General features: G+C 37.8%; 1 protein-coding gene across 1 annotated transcript in view; it reads left to right on the plus strand.

Annotated features, from left to right (window-relative positions):
• The window catches only part of COL21A1 (collagen type XXI alpha 1 chain), an 85,947-nt gene extending 72,683 nt beyond the window's left edge, over positions 1 to 13,264 (plus strand). Inside the window, exons 23-30 of the mRNA XM_085056621.1 lie at positions 3,119 to 3,154; positions 3,859 to 3,903; positions 5,950 to 5,982; positions 8,810 to 8,956; positions 9,054 to 9,108; positions 9,397 to 9,597; positions 11,040 to 11,117; positions 11,838 to 13,264. Of these exons, the coding sequence (XP_084912747.1) occupies positions 3,119 to 3,154; positions 3,859 to 3,903; positions 5,950 to 5,982; positions 8,810 to 8,956; positions 9,054 to 9,108; positions 9,397 to 9,597; positions 11,040 to 11,117; positions 11,838 to 12,025 (783 nt within the window). The 3' untranslated portion in view covers positions 12,026 to 13,264. The remainder of the gene's footprint in view (positions 1 to 3,118; positions 3,155 to 3,858; positions 3,904 to 5,949; positions 5,983 to 8,809; positions 8,957 to 9,053; positions 9,109 to 9,396; positions 9,598 to 11,039; positions 11,118 to 11,837) is intronic.
• Positions 13,265 to 17,912: the final 4,648 nt, after the last annotated feature.

Below are 17,912 nucleotides of genomic sequence, written 5' to 3' on the forward strand. Positions count from 1 at the left end.
ATAACAAAAAGTCCTCCCTTTCCCCTTTCCTTTAGCTTTTATTGCTGAGCAAACATCTTACAGTATGGAATATCCCTTTCAGTTCAAGTCATTTGTGCTGGCTGTGTCATAGAACCATTGAATTGTTGGGTGGAAAGGGACCTTAAAGATTATCTAGTTCCAACCCCCCTGTCGTGGGCAGGGACACTTCCTTCCACTAGATGTGGTGGCTCAAATCCCCATCAAACCTGGCCTTGAACATTTATAGGGAGGGGGTATCCATGACTTCTCTGAGCAACCTGTCTCAGTGTCTGACCGCCCTAAAAATAAGGAATTTCTTCCTAATATTCGGTCTAAAATGAGTTTCAGTTTGAAGCCATTCACTTTTGTCCTGTCACTACAGACCCTTGTGAAAAGTGCCTCTCCAGCTTTCTTCTAAGCCCCCTCTAGGTACTTGAAGACTGCTCTGAGATCTCCCCAGAGCCTTCTGTTCTCTGGGATGAACAACCCCAACTCTCTGTCTGTATTCATGGGAAAGATGCTCCAGCTGTCCAGTCATCTTCATGGCCCTCTGCTGGGCTTGATCCAGCAGGTCCACATCCTTATATTAGGGGCCCTGGAGCTGGACACAAGTGGAGTCTCATGAGTGGAGTGGAGGGGGAGAAACACATCCCTTGCCCTGCTGGCCACATTGCTTTTGATGCAGCCTAGGATGCAGTTGGCATTCTGGGCTGCAAGTGTACCTTGCCAAGTGTACACTGGAAGTGTACATGGTAAGTTTCTCATCCGTCAACCCACAAGTCCTTCTCTGCAGGGCTGCTTTCAGTCCCGTCTCCGTCTAGCCTGAATTTGTGTTTCCTTCCAAGATCTTGTCTGCCCCTAGCTTACAGGTGAAAAGGGGGATTTGGAGAGACAGCACTGATGTTGTGGGGATCTCTGCTCAGCAGTGCCCAAAACACTGGTGTGTTATCAACACCTTTCTAGCCACCATTGCAAAGTACAGCACTATGAGGTCAGCTGTGGAGAGAATGAACACTTTCCCAACCAGAACCAATACAGCATTACAGAAATTGAATTAAATCAGGCGTTTCAGTTTCATAAGAAGAGAAACCTTGAAGAGTAAAGAGAAAGTAAGATAAAAGGGTGGTGTTATAACTAAAGTTTTATGAAAATCCCATGCAGAAGTATCCCAATGGAGCTCATTGTCTGCTCCAGAAGGCACAGGTTTCCTGTATGTCCAGTGTCATATATGCCTGTTGCGGATTAGAGGATGTTACAGCAGACTTTACCCTAGAGCTTCTCTACCCAGCCCGGTTCAGCGCCTCAGTGCTCCAAACCCTCTGTCCTAGGGCTGGACACTGCGCTCTCACCGGCCGGGGAGCCATAAGGCTAGCTCTGGTTCGTCTGCTTCCACAACCGGCGGTGATAAAGGAGGCGAGGAGGGTCTATGCGTTGTGTCCATGGAAGATGTTTATTCGCATGGTGCAGCAGAGGCCAACGACCTCCCCGAGGCAGAAATGCCTCGAGGGCGAAGGCCTCACATGCACAGCCACGTGTGGAGCATAAACACACGTGGAGCATAGACAGCAAGATGGCAGAGGGTAAGGGGTTTTATAGGGAAACACAGAGGGGCAGGGACAGCACACAGGCCCAGTGACCTCTGGGTACAGGGGAGGTACAGGGGCGGAGTTAGGAGTACAGGAACCAATAGGGGAAACCCGAGGGAGTGGCCAGGGCCACGTGGGGTTAGGGTACAGGAACCAATAGGGAAAACTGGGGGCGTGGCTAGGACTGTGTGGAGTAGGGAAGGCAGGACAATAGGTGACAAGTACAGTCGTTAAGAAAGGGGTGTGGGGAACTTGCAGCCATTATCACAATATATGCCAGCCTTACATAGATGTCTTACATATACCAGAGTACTTCGCATGTCAGTAGACACAAATATTGACATGCCTTACATTGACTACAGCATGGAGTTAGTGCCATAATAATAGTTTAATTAGTTTCATTATCACTTTATATTCAGTTCAGTATCTGGGGGTTATGGAAGGCACATGTACCAAGGCAATAATATTTTATGAAAGGTGATTTTGTTAAAAGTTATGAAACTTCTCTAAATTCTAAACTGAAGAAACTTTTAAAAAGGTCATTCATTTTATAAGAAGATTCAAGTTAGCTGGAGTTACAAGTTGTAAATAGGAAAAACTTGAATTTTTCAGGAAGAAAAGTGCAGTTGGGGCATCTGACAGTAAAAGTGAAGCCTTTTAGCCATAGACAATGTTAAAACTTGAAACTAACCAAATATTTTACATTCAAGTACAATACAACCAGATACAGCTGGCATAAATGTCTTCTTATGTTCTGGGATTTTAAATCAGGAAAATGCTTGCCACGAGAAAATTCTCATCACTGCTGTTTAGTATTTAACTAACTTAACAATGAAGAGAGATAGGCACATTTTAAGAGTGTATATTTTATACCTCTGTTGTTAATTGGAATGAACAGTTTTCATGCACTGCCTGACTCTCTCCAATGTCAATTAGATGGTGTTTAGACAAGTGGATAAAACTATATTACCTGACTTTTAAGCACCATTTAGAGCATCTGATTGCCAATCCCACTTCTATTATTTACTTTAAACATTTCAAGTCAAAACAAGTGGGTGGAAATGGAGCTTGGTCCTTAAATATTTTGATTAAATTTAAATATAGAGGGGTTTGTGGTGGCAAAAATACTTTTTCTTTGGTTTGTTGTGTATAACTTCTGCATGCAATCGTGCATTCAACTGAAATCAGCCCATGAGAAACACTGCCTCCCTTCCTGACCACATCCTCTCCACTCCCATGCACTAAGATAAAATCCTGCTGGATTTGCCACCTCATCATTTTGTATTTTTTATTTTTTACTTGGTATGTGAGTATCCACTTTCTTTTTGATAGTTCTTTTGATGAGAGATTCCTTTCTTAGTATAGCTTTCTGGAGCTTTTTCAGTGTTCGCATACATGGAGATAAAGTGATTCAGTTTTTTTCAGTATAAGAAAAAGCTAGATGTTTGTTTCGCAATTACTGTGTTAAATTAAAACACAGACTAGATATCTTAGAGACGACTCATATTAAAATTTCTTCTAATGTTTTACAGGGTGACAAAGGAAACCAAGGTGACACTGGTACCCAGGTATATCAACTTTATTTGTAATGAAATCATCTGGCATTCCTGTTTATACAAGCCTTAGGTATTAATTCAGACAGGTTTTTGTTTTTTTTTAGATTAGGCTCCACAGAAGGTTACCTTGAATAGCAGCAGTAACTCTTCTTCAAGGAAATCTGCTGAATACAGCCGACATGAGTTTTCAGCTGCATTTCTGGGGGCCTGAGCAGGCTGTTGGCATTGGGCACAGAGCTGTGTGATGCTAGCAGTGGTGGAGGCTCAGGACTGCAGGTTGTGCTGCTGCGCCAGAGGCCTGGGACATCACCCAGGACTGTCCCAGGATGTGCTCTATCCCTTCCTGCCCCAGGCACTCACTGCAGGGTCACAGAAACATAGCCAAAGTAATCCCACCTGGCCTCTGCCTGCCTGCTTTACTATTAACATGTGGAATTTTCCTCCCTGTTATCTAAAATCATGGAAATACCTACAAGAAACAGAAGAGTATCATGTCACTACTCAGATCCTGACTCGGTTCCTCTGTGTTCAGGGTAGATATGTTATTCTTTTGCACAGTTTCTGCTCTGATCTCTTTGAAGAGTAACTTTTCAGATTGATTTGTCCTGGTTTAGAATGAGATTTTAGTATTGAACTCCTTGTGTTATCTCTTTGATAGTTTAATTACATGTACCAGATAAATGTGTATTTTAAGAAAATGTGCTTCTTTTCTGAAGGGACTGAAAGGAGAAAAAGGAAGACAAGGAAATCCAGGCTTACAGGTACTGTTAAAATAGTGGTCCTACTTTCAGAGAGCCATAGTGATCCTAGTTTGAGGCCATGATGCATATTTGTTCCTTAACACTTTTTCCATAACACAGATAGGTCTTTGCATCAGGTGGAATGTATTTATGTATAGCATGATAACATAGTTATATAAATTACGTCTTAAACAATCTTAGTATTTTTAAAATAACAAATGCAACAGATACAGAGAAGATGGAGCAACACTTCTCTCAGCTGTGCACACTTGAAGGATGAGAGGAAATGCACATAAGCTGGAATACAGGAACTTGATGCACGTGAAAAACATTTTGCTTTGAGGGTGGTCAAACAGTGGAGCAGGCTGCTCATAGATATTGTGGCAAAACCTGTCTGGGCAGCATGTTGAGTTGATCAAGCTGCATCTGTTCTGCAAAGGAAATTGAATCCAAGGAGGTCACTTCCAGCCTACATGTTTCTGTATTCTGGGATATTATATCTTGAGAAACAGGCCATAAATGCATTTATTTTATTATTATGTAAATCCTTAATGATAGAATATTTTTATAAAACAGATATAAGTAATATAAAATGCAGATAACAGCACAAAGTGGCTTTTGTGTAAAGATTATGAGTGATACTTGAAATGTTACGATTTTGCATGTACCATGGTACACTTTCATACAGTCCATTACCTTCTAGACTATACTGGGAGTCATTATTGACATCTTTTATGCTCATAAATTACAGATGTTTCCTGTTTCAGCTGTAAATCAGTGAGATCCAGTTGTTTCTCTTTAACTCTAGGCCAGTGTATTCTGATTGTGTCATAGTTGGCTATCTTGTTATTCCGCAGAAAATAGCCGTTAGTATTTATAAGTACTTGTTAAATGCATAATCTATGTCATGTCTAAACACAGAAGTATTTTTTTAGAGGTACATATCTAAAACTAGACTTGGAAAGAAGCCACAGTTGCTTTTTTCAGAATTACGACATTGATACAGCTGCCTGTCTAGCCAGAAGGACCTGATTCCCGGGGATTCTGGCCAGGAGATCTAGACTGTAAGTTAGTTAACACTCTCAGAGACTCGTAGGTTCACAATAGTTCGTTATTAAACCTGAGCAGATTTTTAAAAAAGAAATGGTTTAAACTAAAAGACTGGTCATTGACTTACCCAAATGTAATGTCCTAATCTAGCACTTTACAATTTAAACTTTCTAGTTTTTCTTTTTGCAAATAATGGTCAATTTTTTTGTATCTTTAATATTTTAATCATAAGGGAAAACAAAGTGATAGCGAAAGAAAACTTCTTTCTTTTTCAGTTAGAATGATGCAACTGAATTGCTGTTTCTTGTTTTCCTTTTTTTTGGAGAAAGCTGAAAAAACAATACAGACTGAGTCTAAAACTGTTTCCCATGCTTATCTGGTTTGGTCAGCAACCAAAAAATCAGTCATTTAGTAGACGACACAAGGTCTTTGCAAGGTTTCTCAAGACTCCAAGACACAAAATAGATTTCCTTGTTCATAAGAGTGAGTCAGAAAAGTGAACTGCCATCTTGCCATGGAACTTAATGGTCAGGAACACCATTGAACCACTTGGCAGAAATTACACCAAAATAATTTGCCAGCATGCAAAATCTGCCTCACCACTACATTTCAAAGGCTCTGAAATTAATTTCTGCCTAGTAAGACAGCATTAAACAGTTAGAATCAGGAGTTTACTTCTGCTAGAATACAGCATGTTGTTTCTCTTGTAAAGTGAATAAGGTTTTTTTCTCTGAAGTCCATATCATGTTTATATGTTTATAATATGTATGATGTATTCCCAACTTATCCTCTTGGTACATGATATTAAAGGTAATACTGAAATGTTCATTCATCCTTACATAAATCTTTCATCATTATATTCAGTTTTATTTTTTGTACTACAGTGATCAGAGAATCTTTAAAAATCAACATTTGTGATTGATTACTGAAAACAAAGGACAAAAATATTAGTTTTGGATTCCAAGTAATTTGTCTCAGTCTGCTTTTTAAATTTCTTTTTCATATTATTTTTTAAAGGGAGTAGAAGGATTGAGTGGAGAACGAGGAGAGGTAAGTAATTTTGAAATTACAAATATAGTATTACAAAATTATTCAATTTGTTTCCGCAAATTCTGTGCTCTTATGTGGTTATGTGAAAATATGTGTTCAGTCTTACTTCTGTACTCACAAGTCTATGAGCAAAAGAAGAGAAATTATCAGAGAAGAGAAAGAGGTATTAGTTAAAAAGACAGAATGAAATATACATTTCATTAAAAAAATTGAAGCCAAGCATATACTTTAAGAGAATTAAAAAGTCAAGAAACAAACCAAGCAAAAAAAAAAAAAGAAAGGACTGGTTGAATAAAGAAAATAACTAAAGAAAAAAGAATCTTTGTGTTGCATGTTTAAAAAATGGTATTTAAAATATTAATTTTGTTGGTTATTTTTTATTTATTTCAATACTTAGTGAAATCAAAGTATACACTGTCTCATTAATCTAGTTCTCCTTCAAATTTAGGTTTAAATTTCTTTGTTCAACTGTTACCATTAAAGTGTTGTTGCATATCAATAACTGGATACATTAATTGAAAGTTCAATTCTGATAATTAAATAATTTGATGCATTTTAACATATGAACTGTTTCCTATGCTTCTGTGGTTCTATTAAATACTTCAGTTGCAGTTTGGCTTATAGGTGTTTTGCTAAATTGTTTCCAAAACTGGTAAGAGATTCCTTGTATACTATTGAATTAACCTAAGTATTGTAAATCATGGCAATAATATATTTCTAATGGAAACTAATTTAAATAGTTTCTTACTATGTACTAAGCTATAATAATGTCATTGCATTTACTTATCAAACCTGTAAAATTACTTTATTTTCTATTTCTATAAAATATGTTTTTTGTTAGACTGATTTCTCAATAAAAAGTTTCTTCAGCCTGTAAGTCTCAGCACTTACTGAGCTCTTTTCCATTCTTTACTTTTCTTTGCCAATAGCAAGGGTCAGCAAACAAGGCCACACATGGGATGTGGTTGAGCATTAAAAGACCAAGATATATTGCAGAAAACTTTCCCCCTAGAGTTTCATTTGCTTCTTGGCAAGTTCTTCAGGCAGTTCTGCGGAGGCTTCCAGCATTTTCTCCTGGTGTTTTTATACTGGCTTCTTGCCTCTAATGTTTTTCTACAGTAGATGCCATTTTCCCATTATTCTCTGGTTATTAATGCTTTCTATCCCCTTTAACATTTAGTTCAGATAGCTCAACTTGCAAGTCTTTTATGTAAATATAATCCATAGCAGTTAAAGGAATTAAAATCAAAACAAAACAACAAAACAAAAAAACCTCCTAGCTATAAACCCAGCATGATTTCACATGTCAGCACATACAGTTTCTACTGTAGCCACAGGTAGTTACATAAGCACCATTTGTTTATCTCTGAGCCTTGCTGACTGTTTAAATGAAAAAAACACCTTGGCAATTATGTAATAGAAATGAACAAGTACAAATCTACATGGGGTAACTAAGAGGATCAGTTCTCTGTGACTACAACATTCAAGATGACAATATCAAGAAAATAAATTACAGCTACAGCTTTGGAAAAAGTTGTATCTGAATTAATGTATGGCTTTTGAAGGTATGGTCTGCAGTTCAGGTCATGCACCTGAACTTGCCATCTTTTCAGCAGTTCTCTTAAGGCACTTGACTGATATCTGTCACATTTTGTCTCATTTCTGTTTCTTTAAGAGCATGAACTCTACCTGTCCGATTTTACAGGCTAGCTCATAAAACTGATTAATCTGACACTGAATTTAAAGCTTGTTAACCTGTAGTAATCCATCTGGAGAACTCTGGGCATTGTTATTAGTACAGACCAAGCCAGGAAGCTTTGAATTTTTCTGATCTGAAGAATTTTGATAAGTAATATAGGAAATTTTGCAAAATAATATAAATACTGTAATTTAGAATTCAGTGTAAGTCTATGGAGACTGTATGCATGAGTATTTCTTAACCTTCTATTATTTGCTTCAACAAGTTTGTCATATATAATAGTCCTGTTCTCACAACTCCATCTAAAACAGTTGGAAATGGAGAAAGAAAATGTTGCAGCAACTGATAACATTATGCAGAAGCTGTGCAAAAATGGAAGGAGAAATCTCACAAGGGAGCAAACGTAGTGCACTGACTTTAATCTTGGTCACATACTGATGTTTTGTTGGCTCCAGAGCAGGGAAAGAATTCCACATGAACTATTGCAGTAGGTAATTCCATATGTAGAGCCATTGCTCTGTTGAAGATGTATCAAAATATTTTCCAGCATTTTTTTAACCTTTTCCAGTGAAGCAAATAGACTGTACAGTTACTATCAATTAGATGGGGGAAAAAAAGAAATTAAAAAATCTCTAACTGAATTCAAATTATTTTTTCCTTTGTCTTATACACTACAAATATAAGGTTAAAGGCTTGACTATTATAGTAAGAGCTTCAGTGGTGTCAGAATTTCACATCCAATTTTTCCAGCTTTCTAAGGATTTTACCATACAATAAAAAAACTTCTAATTCTTGGGAAAAGTGAATAAAACCCTTCCTTCCATGTGTTAATAATGATTACCATTTCTTTAATATTAATTAGTAAGTAAAATGGGTCTTTAAAGTTAAGAAAAGGTAATTTAGTTCTATTTAGTAATTTTACCTGAAAACAGTTACTAAGGAATCTGAAAACTTCAATATATTTAGCAAAATAGATCTCATCAGTATCAAGTTAATTTTCGCTGAGTCCACATTAATTTTATGAAGAACTTCAATAAAGATTGTCTCAGAATATGTTTTTTTGGTGCTACCTAGCTTCCAAAAGATCTGTGAAGATACAATTGGCTTTTCATTGATTTTTCGTTCCAGAAAGGTGAGAAAGGAGATGCAGGCATTCGAGGCATCAGTGGACAAAAAGGAGAATCTGGTGTCCAGGGTTTGATTGGACCTCCTGGTATCAGAGGTCAGCCAGGAGATAGAGGACCCCCAGGACCACCTGGATCAGATGGAAAACCTGTATGTATAAGACTTCAAACTTTTCATTTTGGGTACTGTAAAAGCCACAAAGAAATGCATGTTCTCTGTTGTTTTAACTGTTCTCTGTTTAATTCAGGCACGAGAATTTTCAGAAGAATTTATTCGACAGGTGTGTTCAGATGTACTGAGAAGTAAGTTTGAAACCTCTTTTCTGTTTTTTTCTTGTTTGAAGTGCTAAAGAAGTTTCCTGATAATTATAGAAAAGCTTCCTGAAAGCAAGTTCCCTATTGCTGATTTATCACTTGTTTTCCTACACCTGTGGATCTGTATTTCCACATCACAGGTTCTATACCTCACCATCTTGTTTCCTAAAGGTATTATATTCTTTTAAGAGAGGGAAATGATTTTTTATTAGTGGTTGGGGGCAATACTTTTATTGTTACAACACTTTAAGCAAATTTTTGTTTGAATTCTCCCAGCCCAGTTGCCTGCCATTCTCCAGAGTGGAAGACTACAAAACTGTAACCATTGTCAGTCCCAAAGTGCTCCCCCAGGACTTCCAGGACCACCAGGTCCAAGAGGCCCTGAAGGCCCAAGAGGGTTTCCTGGTTTACCAGGGAATGATGGCATTCCGGGGCTGATGGGCATCCCAGGTCGCCCTGGGGCTCGTGGGATAAGAGGTACAGTGTGCACATGTCATGGTGCTAAGAGCCTTTATGCCTTGGTTTTCTGCTTCTAGTTTTGAATGGGATTACTGCAGGGTGGAGTAAGAAAATAGCTGGGTTGTATGACTGAGTGGAACTGTGAACATGGAGCAGTGTGGATGTTTCACAGTTCTAGGGGAATATGTGACAGAAGTGAGAATGCAAGAACGCAGCAAGATAGTTACTATTCAGTTCCGCTGTAGTCAAACTCTGTTTTGATCTTTTTAGAGAGTTCTTAATCTCATGTGAATGTTTCTACCAGCATTTAGATTATTTTTTTATATCAAATATGCCTAGACATAGATTTCAAAGTATTTCCATGTTTTCTGGTTTCTTTTCTTCCAAACTTGTTTGTTTCTGCTATTTTAAGGAACAATATTTATTCACTGGCTACTTGCTATCTGTGCTGATTTTTGACATTAAACAACTTTTATACTCCCTCTGATTTCCTGACTTTTTGTCCTTTGTTCTCTTTATCTCAAAAGGATTTTTGCTTCTTTCTTTAAGATTTTCTTAATTCTGGATTCTTTTTAGGCAGGCTAAGGTTTATGCTTTCAGGTAACTCAGCTGTCCAAGCATTCCAACCGATTTCTGTGATGTATTTGTGGACTTTAAGTATGCATATATAGTCTGGAACTAGAGCAAGAGACTGAGTGCAGTCCATAATTTGGTAACTGCTAGCATCAAAATAATCAGGAAAGCTGTATGAAATACAGCCAGTAATGTGCCAGTGGTAAGCAGAAAAATGGCTGGTAAATATTTACTGTCTTTATGACTTATTAACTGTGACCTAGCACAACAAATTCATATTGAATGTGTGATTATTTGCCTGTCATGCTTTTATGATTTAATCTCCAATAGGACAATATGGAGTTTGCCTCTGGAGCTGAAATTAGCAGTTCTGGTTATTCCATAGAAGTTGGAAAAATACATATATGTTTCTATGAAGAAACTGAATTTACTGGGTTGTACTAGTGTAAGAGAGCTCATATTTTGACCCTCAAAGTATTTCTTTGGTGGAGATTTAATTCTGCTCTGTATGTTGTGGAACATTTTCTATCTTTTCTGTATTCTACAGGGATTATGATGAAAAACTTACACATCCTTCATACAGCATATTAAAACTGTTGCTGATAGGAAGGATAGAACAGCAAATTTCTGAATCACCTTTCATGTATTCCCTCAGCTGGTAGTGGCTGTCTGCTTAACTGCTGCTACATCAGCTCTAAATTCAGTAGAAATTTAGAGCCCTGTCACACTGTACAGTTTACAAAAAAAAAAAAAAAAGGCTTGTTTTACATCCCATTATTTATTTTTGAAATATTACATATTTAATTCAATAAATATCAAATGCTGATTCCTGACTTCATTGAATGAAAATGATGTGCAAAGATATACATGTGTTTGCTAATTGACAGGACTGCCAGGGAAAAATGGTGCAAAAGGCAATCAAGGAGTTGGGGTTCCTGGGATCCAAGGCCCCCCAGGACCGCCAGGTGAGGGATGGTTCAGGTGTGCAGTTTCAGTGCATGCTAATAGTTTTTTTTAAAATGTGTTTTAGAAAAAAATGTTGATGCAATTTGGAAAAACTTATATAGTTTGTACACATCTTAATCACCATATATGTTTTAGGGTGATGTGTGTCTCTTGCATACCTTATAAGTTGCCATATAATACATTATTTCATATAAGACAGGTCCTGTAGAGATTGGTATCTGAGACTGCTATTTCTTGATAGATTGATCCTGAAGTCAACCATTATCTGAAAACTGAGCCCTGATATGATCATGTGACTTGTAAGCACAAGTCCTAACATTAGTGCATGCATACAAAACGTCAAGTTCAGTGTTTGGAAGAGATATTAGGGCCTGATCCAAAGCTGGAGAAGCAAATAGAAATAGGGGGACTGATTCTTGCCATGGAGCTTCCATATTATGTTATAAAGTAGAATAGTGTACAAAAGCAGATTTTCATATTTTCCTTCAAACGCTATTTTTATTTAGTGTTTTCCATGTGTTTTGAAAAGAATCTTTATAAGATATCACGTTGTTATATAAATATATAAGCAGTTTGTGACAAGAAGTGTCTTTTGCAGGAAATTAAATTTTCTTTATCTGCATACTTTGCCAAAGAGCGGGGGCGTTGTGGGTCCATACTTGCACATTTTCATTTTAATAGTTATGTATTTATTTCTTTATTGAATGTGTTTTTGTAAGGTCCTGAAGGTCCACCAGGGATGAGTACAGAAGGACGTCCTGGAGAGCGTGGGCAGCCTGGTAAAAACGGAGATCGTGGCACTCCGGGAATGCCAGGACCAGTTGGACCCCCTGGAATTTGTGACCCATCACTGTGTTTTAGTGTAATTGTGGGGAGAGATCCATTCAGAAAAGGACCAAATTATTAATTTGTGATATGATAATTTAAAGGAATAATTCGGTGCTTATCCTTCATGGTCTTTCAAATCTCAGGAAGGTGACCAGCAATAATCCCATAAAAAATCCCATTAAAAGCATTATAAATAATGATCCCAAAGGTTATGCATTCCTTTAGACAAGAAACTCCAAAACTCCAATCACTTTTTATTATACCTTGCACTGATTGAATCTCAAGTGTTTAAAGAGATTATCAGTTTTAATAGAAATAAATATTAATATTTGATATTTAGTATTTAAGTGCCCTATCATTCTCCTTTTACCTCTTTTTACTGAAGGAAGTCCTTTGCAAAATTGCTGGAAAACACCACTGGGAGAAGAATTAGGTCCTCGATGGCATTCATCAGGTACAAATAACTGTGAAATTTTTCACATGCAGCCAACATACACAGTATTTGATTTTGAAAGAATATGGCTGGCTTTTAATTCATATGTGTGCAAATACCATTGCCTTGTGTACATTTCATATGTCATAGGTCCAGGTGTTCTGTGAGTGAAAGCGTGTATCAGATTTTTATAAATTCAAACAGATACCTGGACTCATCACGGAAGACATCACCTGTTTTGCCATGCAGCTTTGCTTAAAACCAAGGTGAAATGTAAGGGTAGAACTACAGCTTCAACTGCCAAGGTTTTATTGAAGATGGTACTGTCAACTACTAAAGGTCAAAAGTTTCCACATGGGTGATTCAACTCATGAAAATAGCATTAAAAATAAAAAAGAGAAAAAGACTGGCATAGTTGGCTTGTAGCTATGATTTGACAAAATTAAAGTTTAAAAACTTTGCACAACCCCAATGTAATAGTTCTGTGTAATGAAGTATCGAGTTATATACCCTTTGCTGTTTCTCCTCAAGGACTGCGTTGCCAAATTGAAGAAGCAGGTTTACAAGGAGAAAGGTCTAACTGGTGGCTGACCAGCTGCAATGTTTGTTACACTCTTTGCTTTTTCATTTTAAGCCAGCTGTCTGTAATTTTCATTGTATGCTTTGCTAATGAAGTGTATTGCTTGCTTTCACATAAAGAGCAAAGGCACAGTTCCCATGAGAATTTAAAATCCATTTGTTAAATTAAGGCAGAGTCCTGTATTGAACTTAATTGATGCTTCATAAGTCACTTTTTCTAATGTGTTGTTTTTCTGTTGTCCTGCTATCAGAGACTGTTAATATGCTTGACATTCAAGGTAAAATAAAAGAGACACTTTCCAATAAGATGTGTGGTGGTGTGAATGACAAGTCTGAGAGGAAGTAAAACCAAAACTAAAACCAACAAAACAAGAGCAAGTCAGAAGGACCTCTGACTACAGTGAATACAAGCAGAAGACCAGAATTCCTTACTTGTAGAAAAATCCTCTTGGTTCTCAGCCAGTCTAATTGGTAGCTTTGGTTATGATTTCATTTGATCAAATTAACATGTATGTCAAGCTTTAATTTTAAAAGTAATGGTGATTTTTTCACCCCATTAGTCCTATTGGAGGGTTGTTTCTGAATGACTGGGGATCTATGCATTAATTCCAGTCTGCATCTATTTATTGGCCTTTTCTTGTAGTTTTTGATATGTCTGGCCAATTTCTTTTTGAGCTCAGCTTTTGCTTTTGTGTCTGCATTTCTGTGCACAGTGGCAGTGCCCTTGTAGTTCTTGACAGGTGTTTGTCTGCTTTTCCAGCTCTGGTATGCTTCTCTTTAGAGCAGACTTGGAGGCTCACAGTGAAGCCAAGGTAGTCTCTTGCTCTGCCTAATTCTCTGCCTTTAAAGGGGATGAACTGTTTTTGTGCTTCCAGGAGCAGAGTTTTAGAAAATCTCCCAGCACGTGCTAGCTCCTTTATCCTTCATGGAAGCTTCTCATGAAATCCTTCCCCTGGTTGAGCTGAATGAGAGAGCTGAAATTTCCTCTTCTAAAAGTGATTGGTCTTCTGGTTGTCATCTTGTCAGGCAGCTAAGGACATTTGTCTTAATTGTTGTTGATGATGTAAATAAAAGACATAGTTAGTTTTCCTCTACTCCTTTTGGTATCTAACGTAGCTCAGTCTGGCCTAGCATGAGTATTTCTGTACAGTGCTGCTCAAAGAGTACAGTCTAAGCTAGTTACAGCTTTAAAGCAAAACCTCGTTAGACCTATTTCACTTTGTATAATAAGAAAGAAAGACTGACTTAGTAAACCAAATAATTAAGAGACTTCACTGAATGTCAGACCAACTTCAAACCCTTTACCTGCAAAAGGAGGAGATTTGAAGCTGAATCTATTTGATTGCCTAAACTGTTGAGCTGTTTGGATGCTTTGAGCTTTAGTGCTGCTGTATCTTTGGTATTTTGCTGTGAATTTGAGTCTGTGCAACTGTCACATTTCTACAGGAAGGATTTGGTTGTGACAAGGTGGAATTTTCTAGAGGAAATTCTAAACATCAGTCTGCGCAAGTGCCTTTTAGAAAGTTAGTAACAACATAGCTTAAGTAAATGAAGACAAACACTTTGAAAATGTAGTTCTACATTATTAAATACCTAAGAGCTGCATAGGAAGTGTCTTGCATCCCATTGAAATGCATACATTATAGCTAGGAAGCTGCGATTTTAATTATTGCTCCTTAAAAGATTTTATCAAGCCAGAACATAGCAGACTTCACAATCATTTAATTTTATTACTTCATTTGATATAGTGGAATTATACAGTAATGTAGGTGTGTCCAAGACTCTATCTTGATTGGATCCTTTAACTGAGAATATGAATATATTTCCAGATCTTCATCCAATTCTACAATAAGAAGTTAAACAAATGGTTTAAGCTTGTGTATTATCACAGATTAATGATCCACAGGAGAGAGACACTTACTATTGATGCAAACTATATGAAGTTCCTGCAGATGTTGATCTTTAATCAGAAGCTGTGAATTAAATCACAGTGAAACATGCTACCATCTAACTACCGGACATTATCTGGAAATAGCTACTAGAAACTCTGTTAGCTGACACTTACTCACTCTCCTGATGATAGTCTTTAAAACTGGATCTTGGGCTAATTTTTAAGCAGAGTGCAAGACGCAAAAAGAATTTCTGGATATTTTTTAGTAGCATCTTGCTGTCTAACTTTGAGTTAAGAAATATCCTCCCTAGCTGGTCTAGCGCCTGTTGGTGTCAGTAGAGGAACTACGATTCACTACACTACACTAAAGATTTAATATGGCTTTAATTTATAATATCTCTCTGTGCATAACAGAGATTTAACATTTACCACTTCACTGTGCTCATTGATTGCTATTTTCTCACAGATACTGAGGCATGTACTTGGACATAAAGATGCAGAATGGAAAAGTATTACTGTGGGAACTGGATTTCTTAATGAAAGCCTAGTGCTGTATGGATGGAACTTAGCAATTTTCACCTCTGAGAATCATGATCTTAGAGAAGTTTGGAGTAAATACATTTGGAGTGATGTGTCTATATATAAATATAAATGATTTAGTAAAAGACCAGATGTCACTGATGGTTTCCACATGTGCAGATTTATTTGGCAAATATATCCATGTAGATATCGTGTGTATATTTATGTGTGTGTGTGTATCATTTTCAGTTCTTTATTAATTTAACTGAAAGATATGATAATCTTACAAATAAAAATTAAAAAGTAAAAGGATGAAATCATCAAATCATAGAATGGCTTGGGTTGGAAGGGACCATAAAGGTCATCTAGTTCCAACATCCTGCCATAGGCAGGGACATCTCCTTCCACTAGACCAGATTGCTCAAAACTCCATCCAACCTGTCCTTGAACAGTGCCAGGGATGGGCATCCACAACTTCTCTGGGCAACCTGTTCCAGTGCCTCACCACCCTCACAGTATTTCTTCCTAACATCCAATCTGAACCTACTCCTTTCTGTTCAAAGCCATTCCCTCTTGTCCTGTCACTGCATGCTCTTGTAAATAGTCTCTCTCCACCTTTCTTCTAGGCTCCCTTCAGGTATTTAAAGGCCACAATTAAGTTGCTCCAAAACCTTTTTTTTTTTCCAGGTTGAAAATCCCAATTCTCTTAATCTTTCCTCACAGGGGAGGTGCACCACCCCTCTATGATTATCTGGTGTCCCTCCTCTGGACTCCAACAGATCTATGTCCTTCCTGTGCTGGGGACCCCAGAGCTGGATGCAGTGTTCCAGGTGGGTTTCACCAGAGCAAAGCAGTGGGGCAGGATTCCCTCCATTGCCCTGCTGCCCATGCTGCTTTGGATTCAGCCCAGGACACATTTGGCTTTCTGGGCTGGGAGTGCACATTGCTGGGTCAGGTCCAGCCCCTCATCCACCAGCACTCACAAGTCCTTTCCATCAGGGCTGCTCTTGATCTGTTCATCTCCCAGCCTGGATTGATACTGAGGGTCACCCTGACCCAGGTGCAGCACCTTGCTTTTGGTCTCAAACTTCATGAGATTCCCATGGGCCCACTTCAGCTTGTCCATGTCCCTGTGGATGCCATCCTGTCCTTCTAGACTGTGTGGTCTACTCTGGAAATCTCACCTTCTAAGAACTGAGCTATCACAGTCCTGTTACTGCTTCAGAGACAAGGTATGATTGTCAGCTTCAGGAGCAGCCAGCATGTTTCAAGGCTAGTCAGCCTTTCAGAGGAGGAGCTGAATTGCTAACTATGCATCTTTCAGAACTAGAGAACTTCATTTCTCAGAAAACTTAAGCTGCATTCAAATGAAACTTCAGCACACCTGACTGTCCTGGCAATGAACACTGCCAGGATCTGTCACTATAGTTCACATGGATTGAATCAAACCTCTGTGAAAAGATACCATAACTTTTTCCTGTGGAGGGAACATATAGATGATAAATCAAAATACCTCTTAATCCAGATTCAGCAGAGAACATAAACCCTTTTAACAGCTATTGCCTTATGGGGTACTATTGAAATGTTTGAAATGAATTAATATAAAAAAAATTGTGGGTAATTTTCTTCTGTTGATAAGCAGGATTTTCTCATAGAGAACAGCATCTGTGTATCTTGAAGAATCAAAGTCCATTTTTACAATGGGGAAATCATTACTATATGATTCCTGATTTTTTTCTTTACAAGCATCTTTCCTCTCCCAGTATTTTCATAAAAGTGCTTTTTTGTGTCAAAAATATTTTGGTGACATTCCAGTATATTGTATTATTCTGTGTTATGGTTTTCTTTCCTGGCACAAAATGCAAGCACTAGATGTGTTTTCAGGTGTCATATCTGGCCACTCAAGTAACTCTCCCCAAGGTATATTGGCAAGTTAAAGTTCCTTGGTTGTCTGCCATAGGCTTAAATAACTAAAGTGCTCTGTATTGATTTTCTGACACTTTTCCCCATTTTTCTGCTTGTAGAACTATGTAGTATTCTTCCACTTAAGGTAGGTGAGAATTCATCACAAGATTTAGCCATTTGACTGTTATGACATCTCATGTCTGTAATGCCTCCAAAATGTCTTTCTCCTGATGGAAGCTCGTAACTCCAAAGAATGTTTCATCTGCTGTTTTCTGATTTTGCAATATATTGTGTAATATAATATAGTATAATATAATCACAATGCAAATATGCAATATAGTATAAGTGGTGAGGCACCGTAGCAGGTTGCCCAGAAAGTTGTGGATGCCTCATCCCTGGAAGAGCTCAAGGCCAGGTTGGATGGGGCTCTGAGCCTTGGGCAGGGACACCTTTCACTAGACCAGGTTGTTGGAGAGTGCTCTATTTCACCCCAGTGCATATGATACAAATATTTATTCCTTGCCTTATTAAGATTATGCTATATATGCATTAATGGTATTACATACGACTGACTTCAAGAAAATCATGGAAGCAAATTTTAACATCAGTTTCAAACTCTTCCAAATTGAGAGCCACCTT

Source organism: Lichenostomus cassidix, chromosome 3 (genome assembly GCF_008360975.1).
Source record: "Lichenostomus cassidix isolate B80296 chromosome 3, HeHo_3.0, whole genome shotgun sequence".
Classification (NCBI taxonomy): domain Eukaryota; kingdom Metazoa; phylum Chordata; class Aves; order Passeriformes; family Meliphagidae; genus Lichenostomus; species Lichenostomus cassidix.